The 22,025-nt window shown below is 53.2% G+C and overlaps 1 protein-coding gene across 1 annotated transcript in view; it reads left to right on the forward strand.

Moving 5' to 3' along the window:
* Positions 1–2,018: 2,018 nt before the first annotated feature.
* The window catches only part of PSD2 (pleckstrin and Sec7 domain containing 2), a gene marked incomplete at both ends in the record, with an annotated part of 39,095 nt that continues 19,088 nt past the window's right edge, over positions 2,019–22,025 (forward strand). Inside the window, 6 exons of the mRNA XM_080713199.1 lie at positions 2,019–2,371; positions 4,130–4,573; positions 4,947–5,141; positions 9,052–9,132; positions 14,215–14,327; positions 15,304–15,362. Coding sequence (XP_080569325.1) covers positions 2,019–2,371; positions 4,130–4,573; positions 4,947–5,141; positions 9,052–9,132; positions 14,215–14,327; positions 15,304–15,362 — 1,245 coding nt within the window. The remainder of the gene's footprint in view (positions 2,372–4,129; positions 4,574–4,946; positions 5,142–9,051; positions 9,133–14,214; positions 14,328–15,303; positions 15,363–22,025) is intronic.

The following is a 22,025-nucleotide window of genomic DNA, read 5'->3' on the forward strand; positions in this document are numbered from 1 at the left end:
CAGAGGGAACAGATTGAAATAGCAACAGCAGCAAGGATGTAGGGCAGACCAGAAAGATTCCCCGACTCAGTGCTGAGCCCCGAGGGTCCCTGCGTCCTAGGATCAGGGCCCAGATAGGCTAGATCCTGGTCCCTGCTTTCAGATTTTTAAAAATCAGGGCTTTCTTTGGTAAATAAAATCTTACTGTCATGCAGTCGTCAGAACTGTGGTCTAGGAGGTGATGACCAGGGAGGATGGGCTGGACTGCAGATCCGTCTGTCCTGCCCCCTTCTTTTCCACTCCATGTTTGAAAACCCAAGGGTAAATGAATTTTAACTGGTCCGTGGTAGCTGAGCTCCACTCAAGGGCCCGAGTCCCCACAGAAGTAGACCCACCTCCTCCCTGGGCTCATCTTAAGTTGGGAAGTCTTCCAGAAATCTAACTCATGTTTCCCATGCTTGCCTCATTATAAGACTAATAGATGACCATGTCCTTCCCTGTAGTCTGGTTTGGAGGTCTGGGGTAGGGCCTGGCAATCTGTGTTTTAACAAGTCTTCGGGTGAGAATTACAAACAGGCACTTCCTGTAAAGGAAATCTGGGTCTCATGTCCTTGTTGCCATCTCTGCAGTTGTTCTGCTGCAGCCAGGAGACCTCACCCACCCCCTCCTCCTTTCTTGAACCCTCAGCAGCCCTCCTCCAGATGAGACTGGGGGTGCTAGGAGTAGCCAGGGACCACAGGGGGAGGAAGGAACCAGGAGGAATACCCCAGATTCTGGCCTCTCTGCGGCTCTCCAGGGTGTTTAGAGACCCTGTTTCCAAATTAAAAAAAAAAAAAAAATATATATATATATATATATTGTCTGGGAGTGTAACCCAGAGGTAGAAGGATTTCCAGGAACCCCAGTACCACCAAAAAATAAGAAAAAAAATAAAAAAAATAAAAAAATAAAAACCATAACTTGTGCTACACAAGGCCTCTGCCCTTCCAAGCAGGGAGGAGGCTGGGCAGGAAGCCTCAGGGAAGAGGCTGGTGCCTAACCATTGTAAATGGAAGTGAGTGGAGACAGAGGCAAAGGGGGTGTCCTCATCTGATGGAAGAGAAACAGACCCTGTGCAAGGCAGAGGGATGGGGCAGGCCTGAGCAGTACAGCGAGACGGCCTGAGCCAGGTCTGCATACGGCCCCGCAGGAAGCTGAATAGGGCAGGAGCCTCCCTAGAAAGCCTCTGGGCAGCCTCCCCTGAGTCCCATCAGGAGTGGCTCCGGCAGACACTGGGCGTGGAGGGAAACCATAGGTGTCCTGCTCCTCCTTCCTGGCACCTCCAGGGCGCAGGGGCTGCAGAGGCGGCTCAGCTCTCCAGGAGGCTCTCTGGAGGTGCCGGCTCACCCAGCACCCTGGACAGCGCCGCACGCTGGGGCTCCTGCGGCTGACGGCCATCTCCAGACTTCTGGGCGCAGGCATCTCTGGGGTGGATCCCTCTCTGGTTAAGCCGCACTTCTGTTGACGTCTTTTGACTCTTATTCTAACTCCCCTGCCCCTGAAAACAGCCCCCAGCCCAGTTCCTTCCATTGGCCACAGAGATTCACCCAGCCTGGAGCCCAAGGAGGCTCCTGGAGCCAGGGCAGACAGAGTGTGGGGAGAGGCTGGTCTGCCTGCTGTCAGCCGGGATTTTGTCTCTACTATTCACCAGCAGGGGCAGAGGGAGCCTGCAGGGGGCGCTAGACATTCCCCAGTTTCTCCCACCTGGATCTTCCTTGGGGGGCTTTGGTGAATTCTGGAGGACACAACAGAGACACAAGAGGTGACAGAGAAGGCAGGGACTGGCTACAGGGGCTGGCTGGGGGTCAGGGGGAGAAGAGGACCTGAACCCAGACTCCAGATGGAGGGGTCCTGAGATCATCTTGGCCCCCTGCTGCCCCCAGGTGGTTTGCCCTGGGCTGCATCCAATAGGCTCTATTCTGGTCCCTGCCTTGTCTGGCCGAGCCCACTTCATCTCTCTGTCTTTCTCTAGATCTCTGAGCCCTGAGGCAGTGGCTGCCATGGATGAGGAGAAGCTTCCGCCTGTACTGCCACAGGACCCCAGCCTGGAGCCCGAGGAGGAGCCGGGGGTCCAGAATGGAACTGCAGCCTGTGAGGAACTGAGCTGCCATCTCCACCCAGCGCAGGAGGAAAGGGGCATCCTGGTGGACTCTGAGGCGCCCATAGAGGACTCAGACGAGGCCCTCTCTGGCCTCAAGCTCCGCCTCTCCCTCACCAACGGCCTAGCCCTGGGACCAGACGCAAACATTCTAGAAGGCTCAACGGAGTCCAGTCCCTGGAGGGCCGGTGGGCTGGCGTGTGGGGACGATGTCTCCAGGAGCCTCTGTGCAGACACCGAGGACCCTCCGCTGGGGTGAGTGGCTATCTTGGGATGGGGCTCACCACTTCTGGGAGCACCATTGCTGCATGGCCTGGACCTGGCTCCTTAGATTCTCTGGGATTTCATATCCCTATTTCATCCAGCTTCTAGATGCTTTGGGAGGGGAGGGACAAAAATGGGAATTTGAAGACTAGCAGACCTGTTGTGCTCCCAGCCAGCCATCTGCCCCCTCCCCAATTATTGTGCGCTGTTTATATGTGGAGTTGGAAGGCTGCACCACTCCATCCCAGGCTGACGTTCGAGTTCCAAGTCCCTTGACGTGAAAGGACATCTGGTCCCTCCCTCCACTTCCTGGAGATGAGACTCTACAGGCCCTGCAGCTGGCCCCAGGGAAGCAGGGGCCCACCTGAGGCTGCCATCAGGACGTTCTCCCAGGAATCCCACTCCAATCCAGTCCTTCTGGAGTTTAGCCTCATTTCTGTCATCCTTAGCAGGAGGTGGCGAGACCTGGAGTCTTGGGGGTGCCACCTGACAAGGAGGGTGGGGACAGCAGGGGGATGTCTAGAAGGGCCCAGGGAGGGCTGAGAGGAGAGCATACAGAAGTCTCGGTACGCACAGCCGCTGGCCCTGGCCTGAACAGGCAAGAGTGATGGAGGTGTGAGTGTGCTTGGGGCTGCGTGTGTGTACAGGGCTGTGTGAGCATGTCAGTATGCATGGGACTGTGTGGTGGGAAGTGGGGTGTCAGTGCCTGGCTTGTGCACTTGTGGGTGCATGGTGGACCTATACGTGGGTGTGGGAAGCGTCTAGGCCTGTGAGTAGGCCTGTGGAGCTGTGTGCACTGGGAGAATGTAGCTGGAAGTCCTACTCAGGCCGGGCCTAGGGCCCCACCAGCAGCGAGCAGCGGGTTGGGGCAGGGCTGGGCTTCCAGAGCCCACTGTTTGCATTTGGCGACTTACTGATTTGGGACGGCTGAAGGTGGAGGTTTGGGAATTGGGCTGATGGTTTGCAGGCCCTCGTCAGGGCCACCGAGGGTCTGCTCAGTTGCATGAGGGGTTGGGAGACGGGGTAGCCCTTGTGGCTCTGACAGTGGACTGAGAGTTCCCCAAGGGCAGGGCTCTGTCCTGTTGGGATGTCTGTAGCATCCAACACAGGCCCAGCAGAGGCGTCTTAGCTGGGCAGGCGTGTCTGTGAAGCTTTGGCTTGGGGAGCAGGGAGCTGGGGACCATCAGGAAATGGCAACAGACAGAGCAGCACATACTGCTGAGGGCTGGGGATGACACGAAGAGACACCTGAGGATAAGGAATGAAGGGGGGCCAGCGTGGGTGGGCCTGAACCCCTCAGTCTCACTGAGGGGACAACATGAAGGCGGGGCCTGAGGCAGTGTGGCTGGCTGAGCGCAGAACCTTCCAGGCTGGCAGGACAGCAAAATGATGACCTGGTGGGACAAGGAGATGCCCACACTACTCTGGGAGCTCAGAGGGCGCCAGGCTGGGAGGAGTCCCGTCATCATTCATTTAGGCAAATATGGTGCCTACTCTGGACGGGGCACCAAGGGGTGGCAGCTGTGTCTGTCCTTTTCTCTGCTGTACCTAGCCCAGCACCGAGCCCCTCGTGCTCAGTAAGTGTTCACTGAATCAACAAAGAAGCAGGACACAGCCCTGCCCACTCTGCCCCCGGGGAGCTCCCAGATGCAGACCGTCCCTGTGCGGGGGACGCCTCGGCCAAGGTGTCACCATTCCTATGTGGGGGATGCCCGGGCAGGGTGGTGACTGGGTCCTTGCATCCCACAGGCTGGATGGCTCCGGGGAGCCAGATGTGCGGGATGGCTTCAGCGCCACGTTTGAGAAGATTCTGGAGTCAGAGCTGCTGCGGGGTACCCAGTACAGCAGCCTGGACTCGCTCGACGTGCTGAGCCTCACGGACGAGAGTGACAGCTGCGTCAGCTTCGAGGCCCCGCTCACGCCCCTCATCCAGCAGCGGGCCCGGGATAGCCCTGAGCCAGGGGCTGGGCTGGGCATCAGGGACATGGGGCCTGAGGGGGACATGGCGGCAGCCGGTGGCGGCGGGGAGCTGGGGAGCCCCCTGCGACGCTCCATCTCCAGCAGCCGCTCAGAGAATGTGCTGAGCTGTATGTCTCTCACGGCGATGCCCAATGGATTCCACGAAGATGGGTCCCGGGGCGGGGACGAGGATGACGATGAAGAGGACACAGACAAGTTGCTGAACTCAGCCAGGTGAGGCAGAGGGGGCCGGCAGCTGGGGACTCATGCAGCAGACAGAGAAACTGAGACCCAAAGGAGACAAGGGGTGGTAGGGTGAGCCAGCGTCCCGTCAGGAAGTCCCTCTAAGGTCCACTTGTTCATCCTTGGTGTCCAGGCTTCCCACTGGGTCCTGAGGACACTCTGTTCATCGGGCTTTTTCAGCTCAGATGAGGTGGGGTGCTGTGTCGTACATGTGCAGCACTTAACACTTTCACCCCAGGGGTCCTTCCGCAAGTCTGACTTGGTCCCTCCTGCTGCAGCGGGGCTTCTTTCTTCCTCAGCTCTGTGGGTTTTCAGAGCCTTCTAGCCGCAGGCAGGGCCTCTGATCCCCCTCCTCCATCTGCAGCGACCCCAGCCTGAAAGACGGCCTGTCGGACTCGGACTCAGAGCTGAGCAGCTCGGAGGGGCTGGAGCCCGGCAGCACAGACCCGCTGGCCAACGGGTGCCAGGGGGTCAGCGAAGCTGCTCGCCGGCTGGCCCGCCGCCTCTATCACCTGGAGGGCTTCCAGCGCTGCGACGTGGCCCGGCAGCTGGGCAAGAAGTGAGTGGGCCTCCCCGCTCCCCCATGCACGCCCGCAGTCTTGCTCAGCCCGGGGGTGGGGGGAGCAGTAGTCTCTCAAGGACACCTCCCGCCACTGTCCTCGTTCCTCTCGCTCCAAATCTGTTTCCTTTTTGGGTTGCTGCTCTCTGGGAGGGGTGGTGGCGGGTGGCCCCTCAGGGGTGGGGTGCGGGATGTGGGATGTGGTTATGGGGTCACGATGGTCGTAGTGAGGATAGAGCAGCGGGGCCAGGGAGAGAGGAGGATCTGGAGAGAGGTAGAAAGGGGGTTCCTGGTCCTCACTAAGCCCTACTGTCTCTTGAGACTAGGAAAGGGCTGGGACCCCCAAAGTGCAGGTCCTGGCTTTCAGACTGGGTAGAAGGGAACTGGCCAGGTGGCAATCCTGAAGGGCTTGGCGCAGGAGAGGCCTGTGTCTAGGAGGCCCACTGGCAGGGCCCAGCGAGCCTGCCTGAGCATGAGTGTCCCCTCCCTTAGCCTCTCATCCAGGGCCTGAGCACGCTCCTCACCAGGCTATGGGGACGGTCACCTTGGCCCCAGGCCCGCCCTCCCCTGCTGCCTGCAGCCTACACATGGCTCTTGACTGGGCCCCCAAAGCCTCCAGAGGCCCGGCCTAGAAACCACAACTCAGGTACCTCTACCCCCAAACCGAGCCTCAGCCTGCCCGGGCTTCCTGTGGTCGGCCCTTCCCTGGCCCACGCTGCTCCCTCCACAGACATCTTCCTGTCAGCAGGTAACACCTGTCTCTCCATCAAACAGCAAAGTCCTTCTCTAGCTTCATAGCCCAAATTCTCTGCCCTGGGTGCCTCTGTCCCTCTCCTTCTCCGGACTCTGCCCCTCTAGGTTGGTTGCCCTCCACCACCCCTCAGAGCCTTCTCGTTTCAAGGCTGCTCATGGCCTGTGTCTTTGTATCTGATGGCTGCTACTTAGGTGACCGTCTGCAGCTTTGACACAACCACAACTGGCCGCTCCTTTCTGTTTCTCTAAACTTTTTTTTTTTTTTGTACTGGAGATTGAACCTAGGGGCATTCTACCTCTGAGCTACCCCCCAACCCTCGCCAGCCATTTTTGTTTGTTTTAAAACAGGGTTTTGCTAGATTGCCGAGAGTCTCACTACTTTGCTGAGGCTGTCCTCAAGTCTGCAATCCTCCTGTTTCAGCCTCCCGAGTCCCAACTAGGCTTATAGGTGTGCACCACCATGCCCTGATTCTCTTAACTTTGTGTGTCTATGTGTGTGTGTGTGTGTGTGTGTGCATGTGTGTCTGTGTGTGTGGTACTGAGGGTTGAACTCAGGGGAATTCTACCTCTGAGCCATATCCCCCAGCCCTATTTTGAATTTTTATTTTGAAACAGGGTCTTAATAGGTTGATGAGAGTCTCACAACTTGCTGAGGCTGTCCTTGAACCTGCGATTCTCCTGTCTTAGCCTCCCAAGTACTGGGATTACAAGCATGTGCAAGTACATGCCCAGCTTCTCTAAACTTTCTATGATGAAGTGGTTTTTTTTTTTTTTTTTGGTGTTACTGGGGCTCCTGGAAGCCCTTCTATCTCCAGGCTACACTCCCATGGGCTACACTCCCAGACCTATTTTATATTTTTTTATGTGGAAACAGGGTCTCTTAGGCCAGCGTGGCTGGCTTCGAACCTGTGCGATCCTCCTGTCTCTGCCTCCCAAGCGTGGGGATTACAAGTGTGCACCACCACGCCCGGCATATGATGAAGTTTTTTAACATATACAGAAGCAAAGAAAAATCATATATTAAATTTCTGAATGGGCATGGTGGCTCATGCTTATAATCCCAGTATTCTGGAGGCTGAGACTGGAGGATCGCGGTTCGTGGACAACTGTGGTTACTTAGTGATGCCCTTCCCAATGCAGTGAGACCCTGTTTCAAAAAAAAAAAAAAAAATATATATATATATATATATATATATATATATATATATATATATATATGAGGCCGGGCGTGGTGGCGCACGCTTGTAATCCCTGCGCTTGGGAGGCTGAGACAGGAGGGTCACACAGGTTTGAAGCCAGCCTCAGATACTTAGTGAGGCTCTCAGCAACTTTATTTGGAAACCCTGTTTCCAAATAAAATATAAAATAGGTCTGGGAGGATAGTCCAGAGGTAGAAAGCCCCTGAGTTTCACCCCCAGTACCAAAAAAAAAAAAAAGCATAGCTTGGAGGTAGAATGCCCCTATGTTATGTCCCTGGGTTCTGTCCCCAGTACAGAAAAAAATATTCGGTATACCTCTTATTTATCTTCAAAGTTAAAAGTATTTTTCCATTCTTGTTTCATCTGTTACCCCGTAACTATTTTCCCCATTTTTTTTTTTTTGACTGGTTATTGAACCAGGGGCATTCTACTTCTGAGCTGCGCTCTTAGCCCTTTAAAATTTTTTGTTGTTGTTGTTGTTTTGAAATAGGATCTTGCCAGGTTGCTAAAAGTCTCTCTGTATTGTTGAGGGTGATCTCAAGCTGGGATCCTCCTGCCTCAGCCTCCTGAGTACTAGGATTACAGGTGTGTGTCACCATGTCTGTAACAAGAATATTTTTTTTTCCCTTGGTGCTGGGATTGAACCCAGAGGCATTCTATCTCTAAGTTATACCCCCAGCTCGATTTTTTTCTTCTTCTTTGGAAATAGGGTCTCGCTAGGTTGCTGAGAGCCTCACTAGGTTGTTGAGGCTGCCTTTGATCTGGGATCCTTCTGTCTCAGCCTCCCAAGTACTGAGATTACAAGCGTGCGCCATCATGTGCCTTGAAGGCCTCCAGAATGACACTCTCCAGCTGCTGTTTCTCAGCACTTGGCCGGCTGGCTCTCCATCTCTTCCTTCCTAACTGGGGCTTTCCCAGAGCTCCACCCCACCCCGGGGCCACCTGACCGGGCGGTTCTCTGGTTCTCTGAAGTGGGTTCAGCGCCCACAGCACCAGGCTGTGTCAGCTGCTGTGCAGTGGTGACCGTCCCAGGGATGCTCTTAGCCCTGGCCTCGTCCTGACTCTGTCATCACTTTCCTTCCTTCCTTCCTTCCTTCCTTCCTTCCTTCCTTCCTCTCTTTCTTTCTTTCTTTCTTTCTTTCTTTCTTTCTTTCTTTCTTTCTTTCTTTCTTTCTTTCTTTCTTTCTTTCTTTGGTACTGGGGTTCCTGGAAGCCCTTTTACCTCCGGGCTACACTCCCAGACCTAATATATATATATATATTTTTTATTTGGAAACAGGGCCTCTTAAGCCAGCGCGGCTGGCTCCGAACCAGCGCGATCCTCCTGTCTCCGCCTCCCAAGCGCGGGGATTACAAGCGTGCGCTACCACGCCGCATGTCATCACTTTTCAATCATGCCCATTCTCTCTCCCTTTCTGGAAGATTCTGCCTCCTAAACTGTCTCCCCCTTTCTCCCATCTCTTTCCTGGACAATTGATAAGCCCTCCCAGGGAGTCTCTACTCAGCAGGTAGTGTTCCAAAGCACAGATCTGACCCCTGCTTCGCCCCACACACTTGTGTCCCGCAGGCCCTGTTTCCTGCCCCTCCCTCATGGTCCCCAGTCCTGCTTCCCAGGCTCTGGCCCCGCGGCCCTGCTGATGGCTCCATGGACATGTTGCACAGTTTCTTCTCTTGGAAACCCTTGGTATCATTTTGTCCCCTCCTCCCTCCTCCTGGCCCTGCTTACTTTCCTGTGTTGGCTGAGACACACCTCCTCCAGGAAGCCTGCCTAATTCTCTGGCCCAATGCTGAACTGATGGGCCTGACTGGCCACCAGGGGAGGCAGCCTCGGGCTTGGGCAGATCTGGGTCTGGGTCTGAGTCTGGGTCCCCTGGGGCCCGCTTCCCAAGTCCCACTAATGTCCTGCTGTCCTTGGGCTGGACCCTGCTTCTAACTGACCTCTCCTGCTCTCCTGGCAGCAACGAGTTCAGCCGGCTGGTGGCTGGGGAGTACCTCAGCTTCTTCGACTTCTCAGGCCTCACCTTGGACCGAGCACTCAGGTCAGTGGGGCTGGGATGGGTGGTGTGGGTGGCACATCTGGATTCTGGTCTCCGCTCACTCATAAACATGTGCAGCCTCAGGCAAGTCTCCTGGCCCCTCAGGTGAGGCTGTGGGGAAAGGGGCCATCAGAGCAGCGGACGTCAGGAACTCAGCGAGTGGCAGCTCCATGACAGGTGCTGCGTGGACCAGGCGGGAACTAGTCCTGATTCTTTAGGAGAGGAAGGGAGGCCAAGGCCAGCCCCTGTGGAGCACTTTCTCCTACCAAATGCCATGGGTTTTCCTTTCTTTCTTTCTTTCTTTCTTTCTTTCTTTCTTTCTTTCTTTCTTTCTTTCTTTCTTTTTTTCTTTCTTTCCTTTTCTTTCTTTCTTTCTTTCTTTCTTTCTTTCTTTCTTTCTTTCTTTCTTTCTTTCTTTCTTTCTTTCTTTCTTTCTTTCTTTCTTTTTTGGTGGTACTGGAGTTCCTGGAAGCCCTTCTACCTCCGGGTTACACTCCCAGACGTATTTTTACATTTTTATTTGGAAAAGGGTCTCCTAAGCCAGCGCGCACGGCTGGCTTCGAACCTGCGTGATCCTCCTGTCTCTGCCTCCCAAGCGCGGGGATTACAAGCGTGCGCCACCACGCCCGGCACCATGGGTTTTCATAGGCCTTTTCCACCCCGTCCTCACGACAGCCCTATAGGGCAGGCTCTGTCCTTCTTGTTTCTCATAAGAAGAAACCATGAGCTGGGTGTGGTGGTGCACACTTGTAATCCCAGCGCTTGGGAGGCTGAGACGGGAGGATAGTACAGGTTCAAAGCCAGCCTCAGCTACTTAGTGAGGCTCTCAGCAACTTAGTGAGACCCTGTTTCCAAATAAAGTATAAAATAGGTCTGGGAGTATAGCCTGGAGATAGAAAAGCCCCTGGGTTCCACCCCTGTGCCACAGAAGAAGAAGAAGAAGAAGAAGAAGAAGAAGAAGAAGGAGGAGGAGGAGGAGGAGGAGGAGGAGGAGGAGGAGGAGGAGGAAGAAGAAGAAGAAGAAGAAGAAGAAGAAGAAGAAGAAGAAGAAGAAGGAGGAGAAACAACAACCATGGATCTGAGTGTGGTGGCATACACTTGTAATCCCAGCATTTAGGAGGCTGAGACAGGAGGATCACAGTTCGAGGACAGCCTCAGCTACTTAGTGAGGCCCTTTGCAACCCAGTGAGACCCTGTCTCAAAATAAAGAATAAAAATTAGGGCTGGGATTGTAGCTCGAAGGTAGAATGCCCCCAGGTTCCATCCCCAGTACCGCAAAAGGAAAAAAGAAAAAAAAAAGAAAGAAACGACATGCAGAAAGGTCAAGAGACTTCCCCACGGTCACTGAGTGAACAGGGTTGGGATGGGGGAGATGGTGGAAAGGGATTTGACCTCGGGTCTTGATGACATTTGGACCAGGGAGGAGCCTCAGGAAGGCCAGGGAGCTGCAGAGAGTGGGATGGGTGAACATAGCTCAGTCAGCAGGCTTTAGCGGCAGAGACCAGTTTGGGGTTGCCAGGCCAGGCGCTAGGAGGGACTGGCAGAGCTAAGGGCAGGAGGTCCACGAATGCTAGGCCCTTTCCCTGTGTCTCTTAGATCTTTTTTTTTGGTGGTACTTGGATTGAACCCAGGGGCATTCTACCACTGAGCTACATCCCCAGCCCCATTTTTTTATTCTTTATTTTGAAACAGTCTCACTAAGTTGCAAAGGGCCTCACTAAGTAACTGAGGCTGGCCATGAACTTGCGATCCTCCTATCTCAGCCTCCCAAGTACTGGGATTATAATTGTGTGCCACCATGCCTGGCTCTATCTTTCCCTCTTTTCTTGAATGTATTAGTGTAAAGTCCCTGTCTGCTATCTCTAATATCTGCATCATCTGAATCATTTGTACCTATTTCTATTGCCAATTTTTTTCTTGGTTTTCCATCATCTGTTCTTCTTCTTATTTTTTTTTGGTGGTACTGGGGGTGGAACCCAGAGGCTTTCCACCTCCAGGCTATACTCCCAGGCCTATTTTCTATTTTTATTTGGAAAGAGGGTCTCACTAAGTTGCTGAGAGCCTCACTAAGTAGCTGAGGCTGGCTTTGAACCTGTGTGATCCTCCTGTCTCAGCCTCCCAAGCACGGTTCCATCTTCCATTCTGTCTATTTGGATGCTTAGTATATATTTTTTATTAGATGCTGCTTACCTTGTATAGTACCATAGTGCCTCCAGATTATTCTCTGTTGCTCTTGAGAAGATGCATCCTGTCCTTTGCCAAGTAGTTAGTAGAGAGCATGGGGACATAGTCCTGATCCACCCAGAGTTGGGTTGAGGAGAGGTAGTGCTGAAGCTCGGTTCGGCTTTTTCCTGATCATGGGGTGAAGAGCTTCAGAGCTCTTCGTGGGAGTCTGGTGTGGCACCGAGGTCTCTCTCCTTGGTGGGTTCTGAATCCTCATTTTGTCTCAGTGTATCAAGATTGCCAAAAAGAAAAACAGAAGAACCTCTACTACTCAGAGGCTTTCTGCTTTGCTCTTTAGCCTTTGGCCCTTCCAATCTTCAACATTTGGCAAATGTGTCTCTGTTGTGTTTATAGCTCCTTAAGTGTCCAGGTTGTCTCTCCAGCCCCATGAAGCCACCCAATGTCATGCCCCTTGCCTATGTCCTCAGTCAGCAGTACCCCCAGGAAGAAGCCATTGCAGCAGCTGAGCTCCAGTCTTCCACCCTCTGCAGGCTCTTGTGGTCTTCATTGTCTTAGAACTAACTTTCTTTCTTTCTTTCTTTCTTTCTTTCTTTCTTTCTTTCTTTCTTTCTTTCTTTCTTTTTCTTTTTTTATTTTGTGGTGCTGGGAATTGAACCCAGGGGCATTCTAACTCTGAGCTACACCCTCGATTTTTTTATTTTTATTTTTTTGAAACAGGGTCTCTCTAAGTTGCGAAGGGCCTCACTGAGTAGTTGAGGCTGGCTGTGAATCTGTGATCCTCCTGTCTCAGCCTCCCAAGTACTGGGATTACAAGCGTGCACCACCACACCCGGCTCCTCAGGTTCCATCCCCAGTACCTAAAAAAAAAAAAAAAAAAAAAAGAAAGAAAGGAAAGAAAGAGAGAGAGAGAAAGAAAGAAAGAAAGAAAGAAAAGACATTTCTTTTGCTGTTCTTGGGAGAAGCGCTGGTCTGCCGTAACACTACTCTTTCCTGAGCTGAGTCTTGACAATTGCACTGCTTGACTGCCTAGGCACTGGAGAGTGACGGGAGGTGCTGGGTGTAGGTACAGCAGCGCTGGCTGCAGTGTGCGGCAGCTTTCCCTCAGCAGTGTATGGGCTTCCGAAGAGGGTCAGGTGGGAGAGGACAAGGCCTGAGGGTGGCTGTGGGCTAGGGGGAAGGTCAGTGTAAGAGGTCATTCAGAGGATAGAGCAGAAGCACTTTGGGGACTGACATGGGGACAGGGGGCAGTGTCGGGGCCAAGCCTAGGGATAGCAGGAGAGCTGGCTGGTGGCGGTGCTAGGCTGGGGCTGGGCGAGGAGACCCTGGGAAGGCAGAGTGGGCTGGGGCAGGCGTGGGATGGATGGCTCTCAGGTAGGCCAGGCTAGGGCTGGCAGGGGGCCTGGAGTTTAGAAAGTCCTACTGGAGTATGAGGGGAAGAGGTCAGGGAGCCAGAGCTACAGGGAGAAGAGGGAAGCCAGATGCTGGCTAGGAGAGTGATTTTGTATGGCAGTTGATTGCTTGGGATTGAGAAAGAAGAGTGGTCTACAGTTTGGGATGTGTTGGAAAGCCTCTGAGGGTAACAACTGGTCAGATGTGCTTAGGTCCCAGGGGCCTTCCTTCCCGTGCCCCCACGAGAGCATGTACAGCAAAGTGGGTATTACGGGAACTCTGGGCCAGAAACCAAATGAGCCATAGAAGTTAGAAGTTTCCCTTCCCAAGGCCTGGATGAGGAATCCCGGCTCTGTTTCCCAGCCCCTCTGGTTTGGGGATCAGCTGCCAGGGGCCCATAAGATGTGGAGGACCGTTGAGTTGGGCCTTGAGGAAGAGTAAGAGCTGCCTGGCAGCCTTGCTTTGATGTCTGCCTGTCCCAGGTACAGGCTTCTGTTCATCGGACTCTGTTTCCCAGCATGTCCTTATCACTAGAAATGAAACCCAATCGCCAGCCAAATACTCTCTACCACTGAGCACACCTCCAGGCACAAAGGTAGAATTTTTATACATATATTTAAAGTAAGGTGTTTATTTTTATTTTTTTGGTGGTACTGGGGGTGGAACCCAGAGGCTTTCTACCTCTGGGCTATACTCCCAGACCTTTTTTTTGGTAATATATATATATATATATATATATATATATATATATAATTTTTAAAATTTGAAACAGGGTCTCACTAAGTTGCTGAAAGCCTCACTAAGTAGCTAAGGCTGGCTTTGAACCCATGCGATCCTCCTGTCTCAGCCTCCCAAGCGTGGGGATTACAAGCGTGCGGTCCCCCCCCCCCCCCCAGGCTAGGGTGTTTATTTTTATTAAAAAAAAAAAAAAAGCTTCCTGGCAGAGGTGGGAAAGAGTGGGGGCGGAAGTGGAGAAGGAGTCAGGCACCGACCAGGCCATGATGTGAGAGGCTTGGATGTTACCCGGGGCTCTGGGGAGCCAGCGCAGGCCTCAAGCAGCAGCAGGACTTGCCTGCCTGGCACTTAGAAAGATAGCTCAATGCCTCAGGGCTGATGCCCTGGGTAGGTGCAGGGGGCCCGGGAGATGGTTGCTAGCGTCCTGGGCTTGTGATGTGGTGGAGGAGGAGGAGGAAAGAAAAATATCACTGGGACTAGGCAGCTCAGACTGGGGGTGGGAGCCAGCGAGTGGAGGCCCAGAGCCGGGCCTGGGGCACATGGGGAGTGGATGACTGAGGGGCAGGTGTGGGCAATCTGGTCCCAGCCCCAGGAGGTGTGATGAGAGGGTCTCTACTGAGAAGAGCTCTTCTGTCTTTATTCTTCACAGCCTCCCCCTGGTGAGTGTGTGTGTGTGTGTGTGTGTGTGTGTGTGCATGTGCACACTTTGGGGCTTCTCCCTCAGTGAGGACCCAGACTGACCTGGGTAGCCCTCAGCAGCCTTAAATTGCCTTCCAGAACCTTCCTGAAGGCCTTCCCACTGATGGGGGAGACGCAGGAGCGCGAGCGGGTGCTAACGCACTTTTCCCGCCGGTACTGCCAGTGCAACCCTGACGACAGCACCTCAGAAGGTAAAGAGGCCCCGGCCTGCCTGCCCCAGCCCTGCCGTGCCGGGCCCTGCCCACCCACCACTCTGTCCTGCTGCCACGGCCCGATGGTCTATCTTCTCCAGGATCCAGCAAGTGCCTGGTAGACACTGATAAAATGATTTTTGGCACATAGAATGGGGCCTGGCGCCGGGCAAAAGAGCACCAAGTATCCCGCCCATTGACTTTCCCAGTGCACAAAAGCCCCCTGTCCCAGGGATTTAGTCTCCTGGGTCTTCACGTTCCTGGATGCCCTGTCACTGTATCAATTCTTGCTGTGGTGGGGGTCCCGGTGGGGTGGAGGTATGGGTCAGTACCCTCTTTTTTTGTGTGTGTGTGGTACTGGGGGTGGAACCCAGAGGCTTTCTACCTCCAGTCTATACTCCCAGACCTATTTTATATTTTATTTGGAAACAGGGTCTCACTAAGTTGCTGGAGCCTCACTCAGTAACCGAAACTGGCTTCGAACCTGTGCGGTCCTCCTGTCTCAGTCTCCCAAGTGCTGGGATTACAAGCCTGCACCACCACACCCAGCGGTCAGCATCCTCTGAGAGGCAGGACTGGCCTGGTAGAGGGACCTAGGTCGCAGGAACTGAGGGCTGAGGTTCCTTTACTAGAGGAGGCACAGGCCAGGGCAGTGACATGGCCTTGGGCCCAGAGCCTTTGCTGGGTCTGGGGTCCCAGGTGAATTTGGCCATAGGAGGCAGGTATCGGGCTACAGAAGGCTGGTCAGGTTTCCTTTGAGGGAGTGGATAGCTCCGACCTTGGGCAACTAGTGACTTTGACCCTGTGCTGGGTGGGCAGGGAGGGTCATGTAGGCGCTGGCCCTGGGGTGCACCGGGCAGATGGCTGGCCTCGGATCCCCAGTGCCTCCAGGTTGGCTCTGTGGGGAGACAGGTGGGCCGCTGTGGGTGGGGGAGAGTGGGGTCCTCGCGCTGAGAACACCACGCCTCTGATTTAGATGGGATCCACACGCTGACCTGTGCCCTGATGCTGCTGAACACGGACCTGCATGGACATGTGAGTCGGGGGGGCGTGTCCTCCTGCGGGCTCCGGCTGAGTCCCTGAGGTCTGACCCTTTGCCCAGCCCCCGCCCTGAGCACTCTTGCTCAGTGACTGTGTTTCTTTCCGCAGACCTGGGGGTGGGGCAACTAGGCTTCTCGATTTGTCCCTGTCCTAGTTTTCCCCACCTGGGGCCTGGCCCCGAAGCAGGGCAGTGAGAGCGGTTGGGGATTTGGGCCGAGCTAAGTAAGATGTGTGTCCGTGGCTGGGGCCATGCCATGTGTGCCAAGATCATGAGCTCTTCCCGCCCCGGGTCAGCAAGCCCCAATGCAGCCCGTTTGAAATCCAGGTGCAGGCCAGTCAAAAGGCAGGCTACCCTCCACAGGCACCCTTGTCGCTTCCTGCACCCCACCAGTGAGTGCAAGGACAGATATGGGGCGCCCTGATGTGAGGGACCGGCCTCTCCGTGGTTCTTGGGGCTCACTAATGCCTTCTTCTCTCCTCGGTCCGCTGCGGGGACCCTCTCTGGGCTCTCCTGCCCCTCCTCAGGTGGTAAGTGTAGCTGGCGGCATGCATGCCCTGTGTGCCTCGACCCCATCTCCATGCCACCCTCCTGTGTGCCCATCACATCACCCGGCCCACTGAGTCACTGTCATTGCTCACCCAGGGATGGCCGGAGCACACACTGGCTTGGGGATAGTTCAGTGACTCAGGGAAAACAGGCCAGTGTGTCTGCTTCCAGAGTTAATCCGGAAAGTTCAGGCAATATGGGGCGAAAGAAAAAGCTTGGACGGAACCAGCTGCATACCCAACTCCTGCCTCCATGTGGGGCCGTGTGACCTTGGGCAGGGCCCTCGCCCTCTCCCTCTCGTGGTCCCAGGTTCTGCATCTGTATGTTGGGAGAATAATGATTTCATTGGACCGAGAGCAGTAATCAACACCACACCAAGGGTGGTGTAAGGATTTTCTCATGAATCCTAGTAAGGATTTTATTATGAATAAAACCATTTAATAAGGATAACAACAGTATTCATTATTAATATTCAAACATGCCAGGCATAGTTGGGCATGCTTATAATCTCCCATGTACTGACATGGGTGCTGAGACAGGAGGATTTCGGGTTTGGAGACAGCCTCAGCAGCATAGCAAGACACTTGCATCCTGGCAAGGCGCTGTTTCAAAAGGAAAAATATAAGGGCTGGGAGTGTAGCTCAGCAGATGGATGGCCCTGGGTTCAATCCTCAGTACCACACACATACACAAACATAAATAAATAAAATAAACTCAAACGAAGGGAGCCTGGAGGACCGTGACAGCTGGGTCTGATGGCCAGTGTGGGCGAGAGGGGGACACTGCTGGGGAGGGCCGGGGTGTCAGCGCCCTCGACAGGAAGAGCTAACACGGGCCAACTTGGGGGAGGCCAGCCCGGGCCTCCTGTGCCCGCGTGAGTGTGGAATGGGGGAGAGGAGGTAGGAATTCTATGTGAGGATCACCAGAGCTAGCGTCCACGAGCCGTGTGTCCCTCAAGACTGCACCTGTTCATGGAGAATGGGCATTGCCAGCTACCTTCATAGGAGCAGCAAACACGCCCACCCACTCCTGTCCCCACCCTTGGCCCCCGGTGCCCACCCCCCCCCCGAGTTAAGTGCTGCTCATGAGGGCAGAGTCCCTGCCTGGAGCCCCCGGGTGGAGAAGACCCCGCGTGTGCTGTGCCCCACACGAACGCCTCAGCTGAGGAGAAACCATGACTCGGACAAAGGTTCTGGGGTTCTCTGTACTTCTCCACACACAGCCAGGTGGCCTGGCTAGGCCACCCCGCTAAGCCTCTGCTTCTCCACCGTGTAGTCCCCTGAGGCCCGCGGTGCGGTGGGTGCAGCTCTTCAGAGGACCCTGCTCTGCTCTGCGATCTCTCCTCCTCCCCTCCGCTGCGCTCATCTGACAGGACGCAGTGCTTTGGGCTGTGGAGAGCTCGTGAATGAGGGCCCTACTGGTGCCCCGGAAAGAGTTCTGGCCAGAGAGGGAGGCAGGACGGGCTCTCAGCGGTGCACACATTTCAGCTGGGCACAGGCGGAGGAGGATTCCGGAAGGCTTCCTGTAGGAGTTGTGTTTGGACTCTTGAGACCCAACAACAATTCTATGTACTGAGCACCTTCTGGGTTCCACTGAGAGACAGGAAAGGGAACCCTGCCTCGGGTGCCCCCTGCCTTATCTAGAAGGTCCGTGGCTGCAATAAACAGGTGTGATGGGGGCATGACCTGGGGTCAGGGAAGACCTTCAGGGTTTAGGCAGAGACCAGGAGCCAGCCACAGAGAGATCTGGGACAAAGGGGTCCAGGCAAAGGGGTCAGGAGGGCTGGTTTCTACCCTTCAGCTGTGGTGAATAGGGCCATTGTATCAGGCCATCCAGGTACAGACTTTAATTGCAGTACTTGGGAGGCTGAGATAGGAGGATTGCAGGTTTGAGGCCAGCCTCAGCAACTTAGGGAGCCCCTCTGCAACTTAGTGAGACCCGGTTTAAAAAAAGAGGGGGGGGGGACTGAGAGTGTAGCTCAGGAGTAGAATGTCCTTGGGTTTAATTCCCAGTATACTAGTTTGTGTTTGAACAACCGTTTTCAACTTCTGAGTCCAAACCTAAGAATGAACTTGCGTCAATATATATATATACACACACACACACATATATATGTATATATGTGTATATATACACACACATATATCCTGTGTTTAACCAGATATCTCTATATATGTATACATATACATACACATACACACATATATACACATACATTCTATGTTTAACTTTTTTTTGTGGTAGTGGGGATGGAACCCAGGGGCCTTCTACCTCCAGGCTATGCCTCCAGACTATTTTATATTTTGTTTGGAAACAGGGTCTCACTAAGTTGCTAAGGCTGGCTTTGAACCTGTGCAATCCTCCTGTCTCAGCCTCCCAAGCACTGGGATTACAACCATGTGCTACCACACCGGCTTCTATGTTTAACTTATTCCAAAAAAATTTTTTTTTTGTGGTACTGGGGGTGGAACTCAGGGGCTTTTTTACTCCCAGACCTATTTTATACTTTATTTGGAAACAGGGTATCACTAAGTTGCTGAGAGCCTCACTAAGTAGCTGAGGCTGGCTTCGAACCTGCGCGATCCTCCTGTCTCAGCCTCCCAAGCGCGGGGATTACAAGCGTGCGCCACCACGCCTGGCTATGTTTAACTTTCTGAGGATTCACAAAACTGTCTCTGTGCTGGCTGTTTGCACTTAGGTGGGAAATGAGCGATAGTGGCTTGGGCAGACAGGTGGTGGGCGTGGAGAGGAGGGACTGCGGGGAGGGAGGGAGGCCTCCTGAAGGAAGTCTGCCGGCAGTGGGAGAGGAGCAGGATGGCTTTGGCATCTGGCTGGCTGGCTGGTGGTGTCATTTCCAGAGATGAGGAAGAAACCTGTGTTTCTCTGGGGCGGGTTGCGTGGGGCAGGTGGGACTCGACTTGACTTGCATGTTAGAGATGCCTGTTGGACACCGGCACGGGGACCCCAAGGGGGTGGTGAGATCATGGAGTCGAGCGTCCAGTGGAAAAGCGTGGGCTGAAGAGGTGGAGGGGAGTGTGATCACTGTCATCCTGATGAAGCCTACAGTCATGGGTCTGGCTGAGCGCCTGAGAGAGCAGGCTGATGGCTAGGGCCACAGGGCCCACGTCACTTAGAGGTAAGCACAGTACCAGGAGAGACTGTGATGCCTGGGGAGGTCCGGGGAAAACCAGTAGCGCACGGTGTCTCAGAAGCTGAGAGAAGGAAGCGCACTGAGGAGAAAGGAGGATTCACAGCAGGCAGCAGTGTGAGGGAATCATGTCTGCCGTGGCGTGTCAAGGCTTAAGGGAAAGGGAATGGTGTGCACGGTCTCACTGGAGACCACATCCTCGGAAGGTAATAATAGCATTGTCTGGCGGTCTCAGCACTCACTCGATTGTGGTAGTGGATGGAAATGGGAACAGTTATCATGACTGTGTATTCTTCCCCAAGCTTATTTGTTTGATCAGGCTTGGATGCAGGCACAGTGTAGGAGCCTAGTTGAGTTTTTATCAGGGCTGGTTTTTCTTAGGCAAATATGCCAGAAGCAGGAAGGGGCAACAGAACCACAGGCCTTTGTGGGAAAGTGGTTAATGATGGAGTGTGGGATCTAAGTGGAACTCAAAAGAAACTGTGGCCATGTGGATTTCAGCAGTGTCAAAGCATTGCTGGAATATCCTTCTAGAGAGGGGTGAGCTGGAAGCACAGGCGATGGGTCATGAGTGTGCACTTGAAATGGACCGCAGGAGGTGGTAGGTCCTGGACGCACGGGAAGGGAAGGGGAGGATGTCAGAGAAAGGTGATCCAGCCTCCGTGCTGGAGAAGGTGGCAGCTTGGCTTAGAGCTGGAGATGGAGAGGAGGAGAGACATTACAGAGGTGTCTTGGGTGTACAGCCCCGAGCACTGGTTGGTGGGCTGCAGGCTGGGGCGAGGGGGAGAACCATCAAGGAGGAGGCAGGCGTGGGGTGGGAGAGCTGCTCCAGGAGAGACCATTTTTTTCAGGAGCAGCTGGATTTCTCCCAGACCTGGGGCTGCGGGTGAGGTGGGTTGGGGCGGGATGGTGGGGCACTCAAACGGCAGCAGCAGCGTTTAGCTGCTGTCCTGAAGGTGAGGGTGGGTGTCTGCCACTGCCAGGTGGTGAGGGAACCTCACATGAGAGAATACACAGTACAGTGAAGGGCTAGTCAGGTTTTACAAATGGTGATGAGGGCTTCCTTACTGGAGGACTTTTGCTCAGCTCCTCTCCTCTCCCCAAAGGGGGCCGTCTGCTTTCCCTCTGCTTGGCCTGCCTCATCCTGCTTCTGGATAGGCTAGGGCTGTTCTGACCTCAGGCCTGCATAGGGAGGTCATGCAAGACGTGTGGGTAAAGGCCTGGCTTTTTGGGGTCAAAAGCAGAGACCAAGTTTCACTATCGGGATGATGGGCTGAGCATCAGTCCAGCCCCACCCCACTGCCAGTCACCCTGGCTGGAGAGGTAGGTCCAGGACCCGGCCTCGAGCTGGGGCTGGGACTAGGCTGGCTGTGACTCATTTCTTCTGGGAGACAGAGGCTGGGGAAAAGGTCAAGGTCTGAGGGCAGCCCGGGGGGCCCTGTTGATCCAAATGGGAGTGAGAGGAAGTGGGCAGGGAATTGGGAATGTGCAGGTTCCAATCATGGGCTTTCCTTGGGCTTTGGAATAATCTGGATATATATTTGTTTCTGGGCACATTTTTCCCCTGGTTGAATAATAATTCTTATATACTAAAGCAGATATCTTACCTAGTAAGCTTCACATCTTTGCATCTTATTGAGTCTTGCCTTTGGGTCTAGAGAGAGATCAATTTTAGTAGATGTTTCATGTAGACTTGGTTGGTTATAATGTTCTATTGGTGCCAGTATGGCCGAATCTTTTGTATATTTAAAATCTTCTCTATCCTTACTGATCTTATTGTGGTAAAATACATACAACATAGAATTTACTATTATAACCATTTAAAAATGTCCAATTCAGTGGTATTGAGTACATTTTCAATGGTGTGCAACTGTCACCACTATCTAGTTTCATAACAGAGTCTCCATACCCGGGTTCTTGATATGTTTTCAAGTTCATCTGTGTTGTACTGTGGATCCATTTTTCATTTTTTATTTTTTTTAATTTCTTGAGGGTCTGGGGATGAAACCCAGGGCTATTCGACCTCTGAGCCACACCCCCAGCCCTATATTTTATTCTTTATTTTGAAACAGGGTCTCACTAAGTTGCAGAGGGCCTCACTGAATCGCTGAGGCTGTCCGTGAACCGCGATCCTCCGGTCTCAGCCTCCCAAATGCTGGTATTACAAGCGTGCGCCACCACGCCTGGCTTTCCATTTTTTATTTTTAAAAAATAGTGGAATTCAATTGTGTGGATGGGCCAAATTTTGTTTATCCATTTATCTGTTGATGGATATTTTGGTTATATGAATGTGGTGCTATGGAACTTTGTGTGCAAGTTTTTGTTTGAACATCTGTTTTCAATTCTTTTGAGTGTAGACCCAAGGTAGACTTGCTTAACTATATGATAATTCTACATTTTGCCACAGTGGCTGAAATATTTAAAATTTCCTCAATATATAAGCATTTTATTTTATTTTACTTTATTTTTGGTGGTTCTGGGGGTGGAACCCAGGGACTTTTCTACCTCCAGGGTATACTCCCAGACCTATTTTATACTTTATTTGGAAAGAGGGTCTCACTAAGTTGCTGAGAGCCTCACTAAGTAGCTGAGGCTGGCTTCGAACCTGCGCGATCCTCCTGTCTCAGCCTCCCAAGAGCGGGGATTGCAAATATGCGCCACCACGCCCAGCTATACAAGCATTTTAATTTCTCCACATCCTCACCAACTGTTCTTTTTTTTTTTTTTTTTTTGCGGTACTAGGGATGGAACCCAGGGGCACATTCTACCTCTGAGCGACATCCCCAGCCCTATTTCTTTTTAATTCTTTCTTTCTTTCTTTCTATTTATTTATTTATTTATTTATTTATTTATTTATTTATTTATTTATTTTGGTGGTACTGGGGATGGAACCCTGGCTACACTCCCAGACCTATTTTATATTTTATTTGGAAACAGGGTCTCTTAAGCCAGCGAGGCTGCC

The sequence above is a fragment of the Muscardinus avellanarius genome, assembly GCF_963383645.1.
Source record: "Muscardinus avellanarius genome assembly, chromosome: 1".
NCBI lineage: Eukaryota > Metazoa > Chordata > Mammalia > Rodentia > Gliridae > Muscardinus > Muscardinus avellanarius.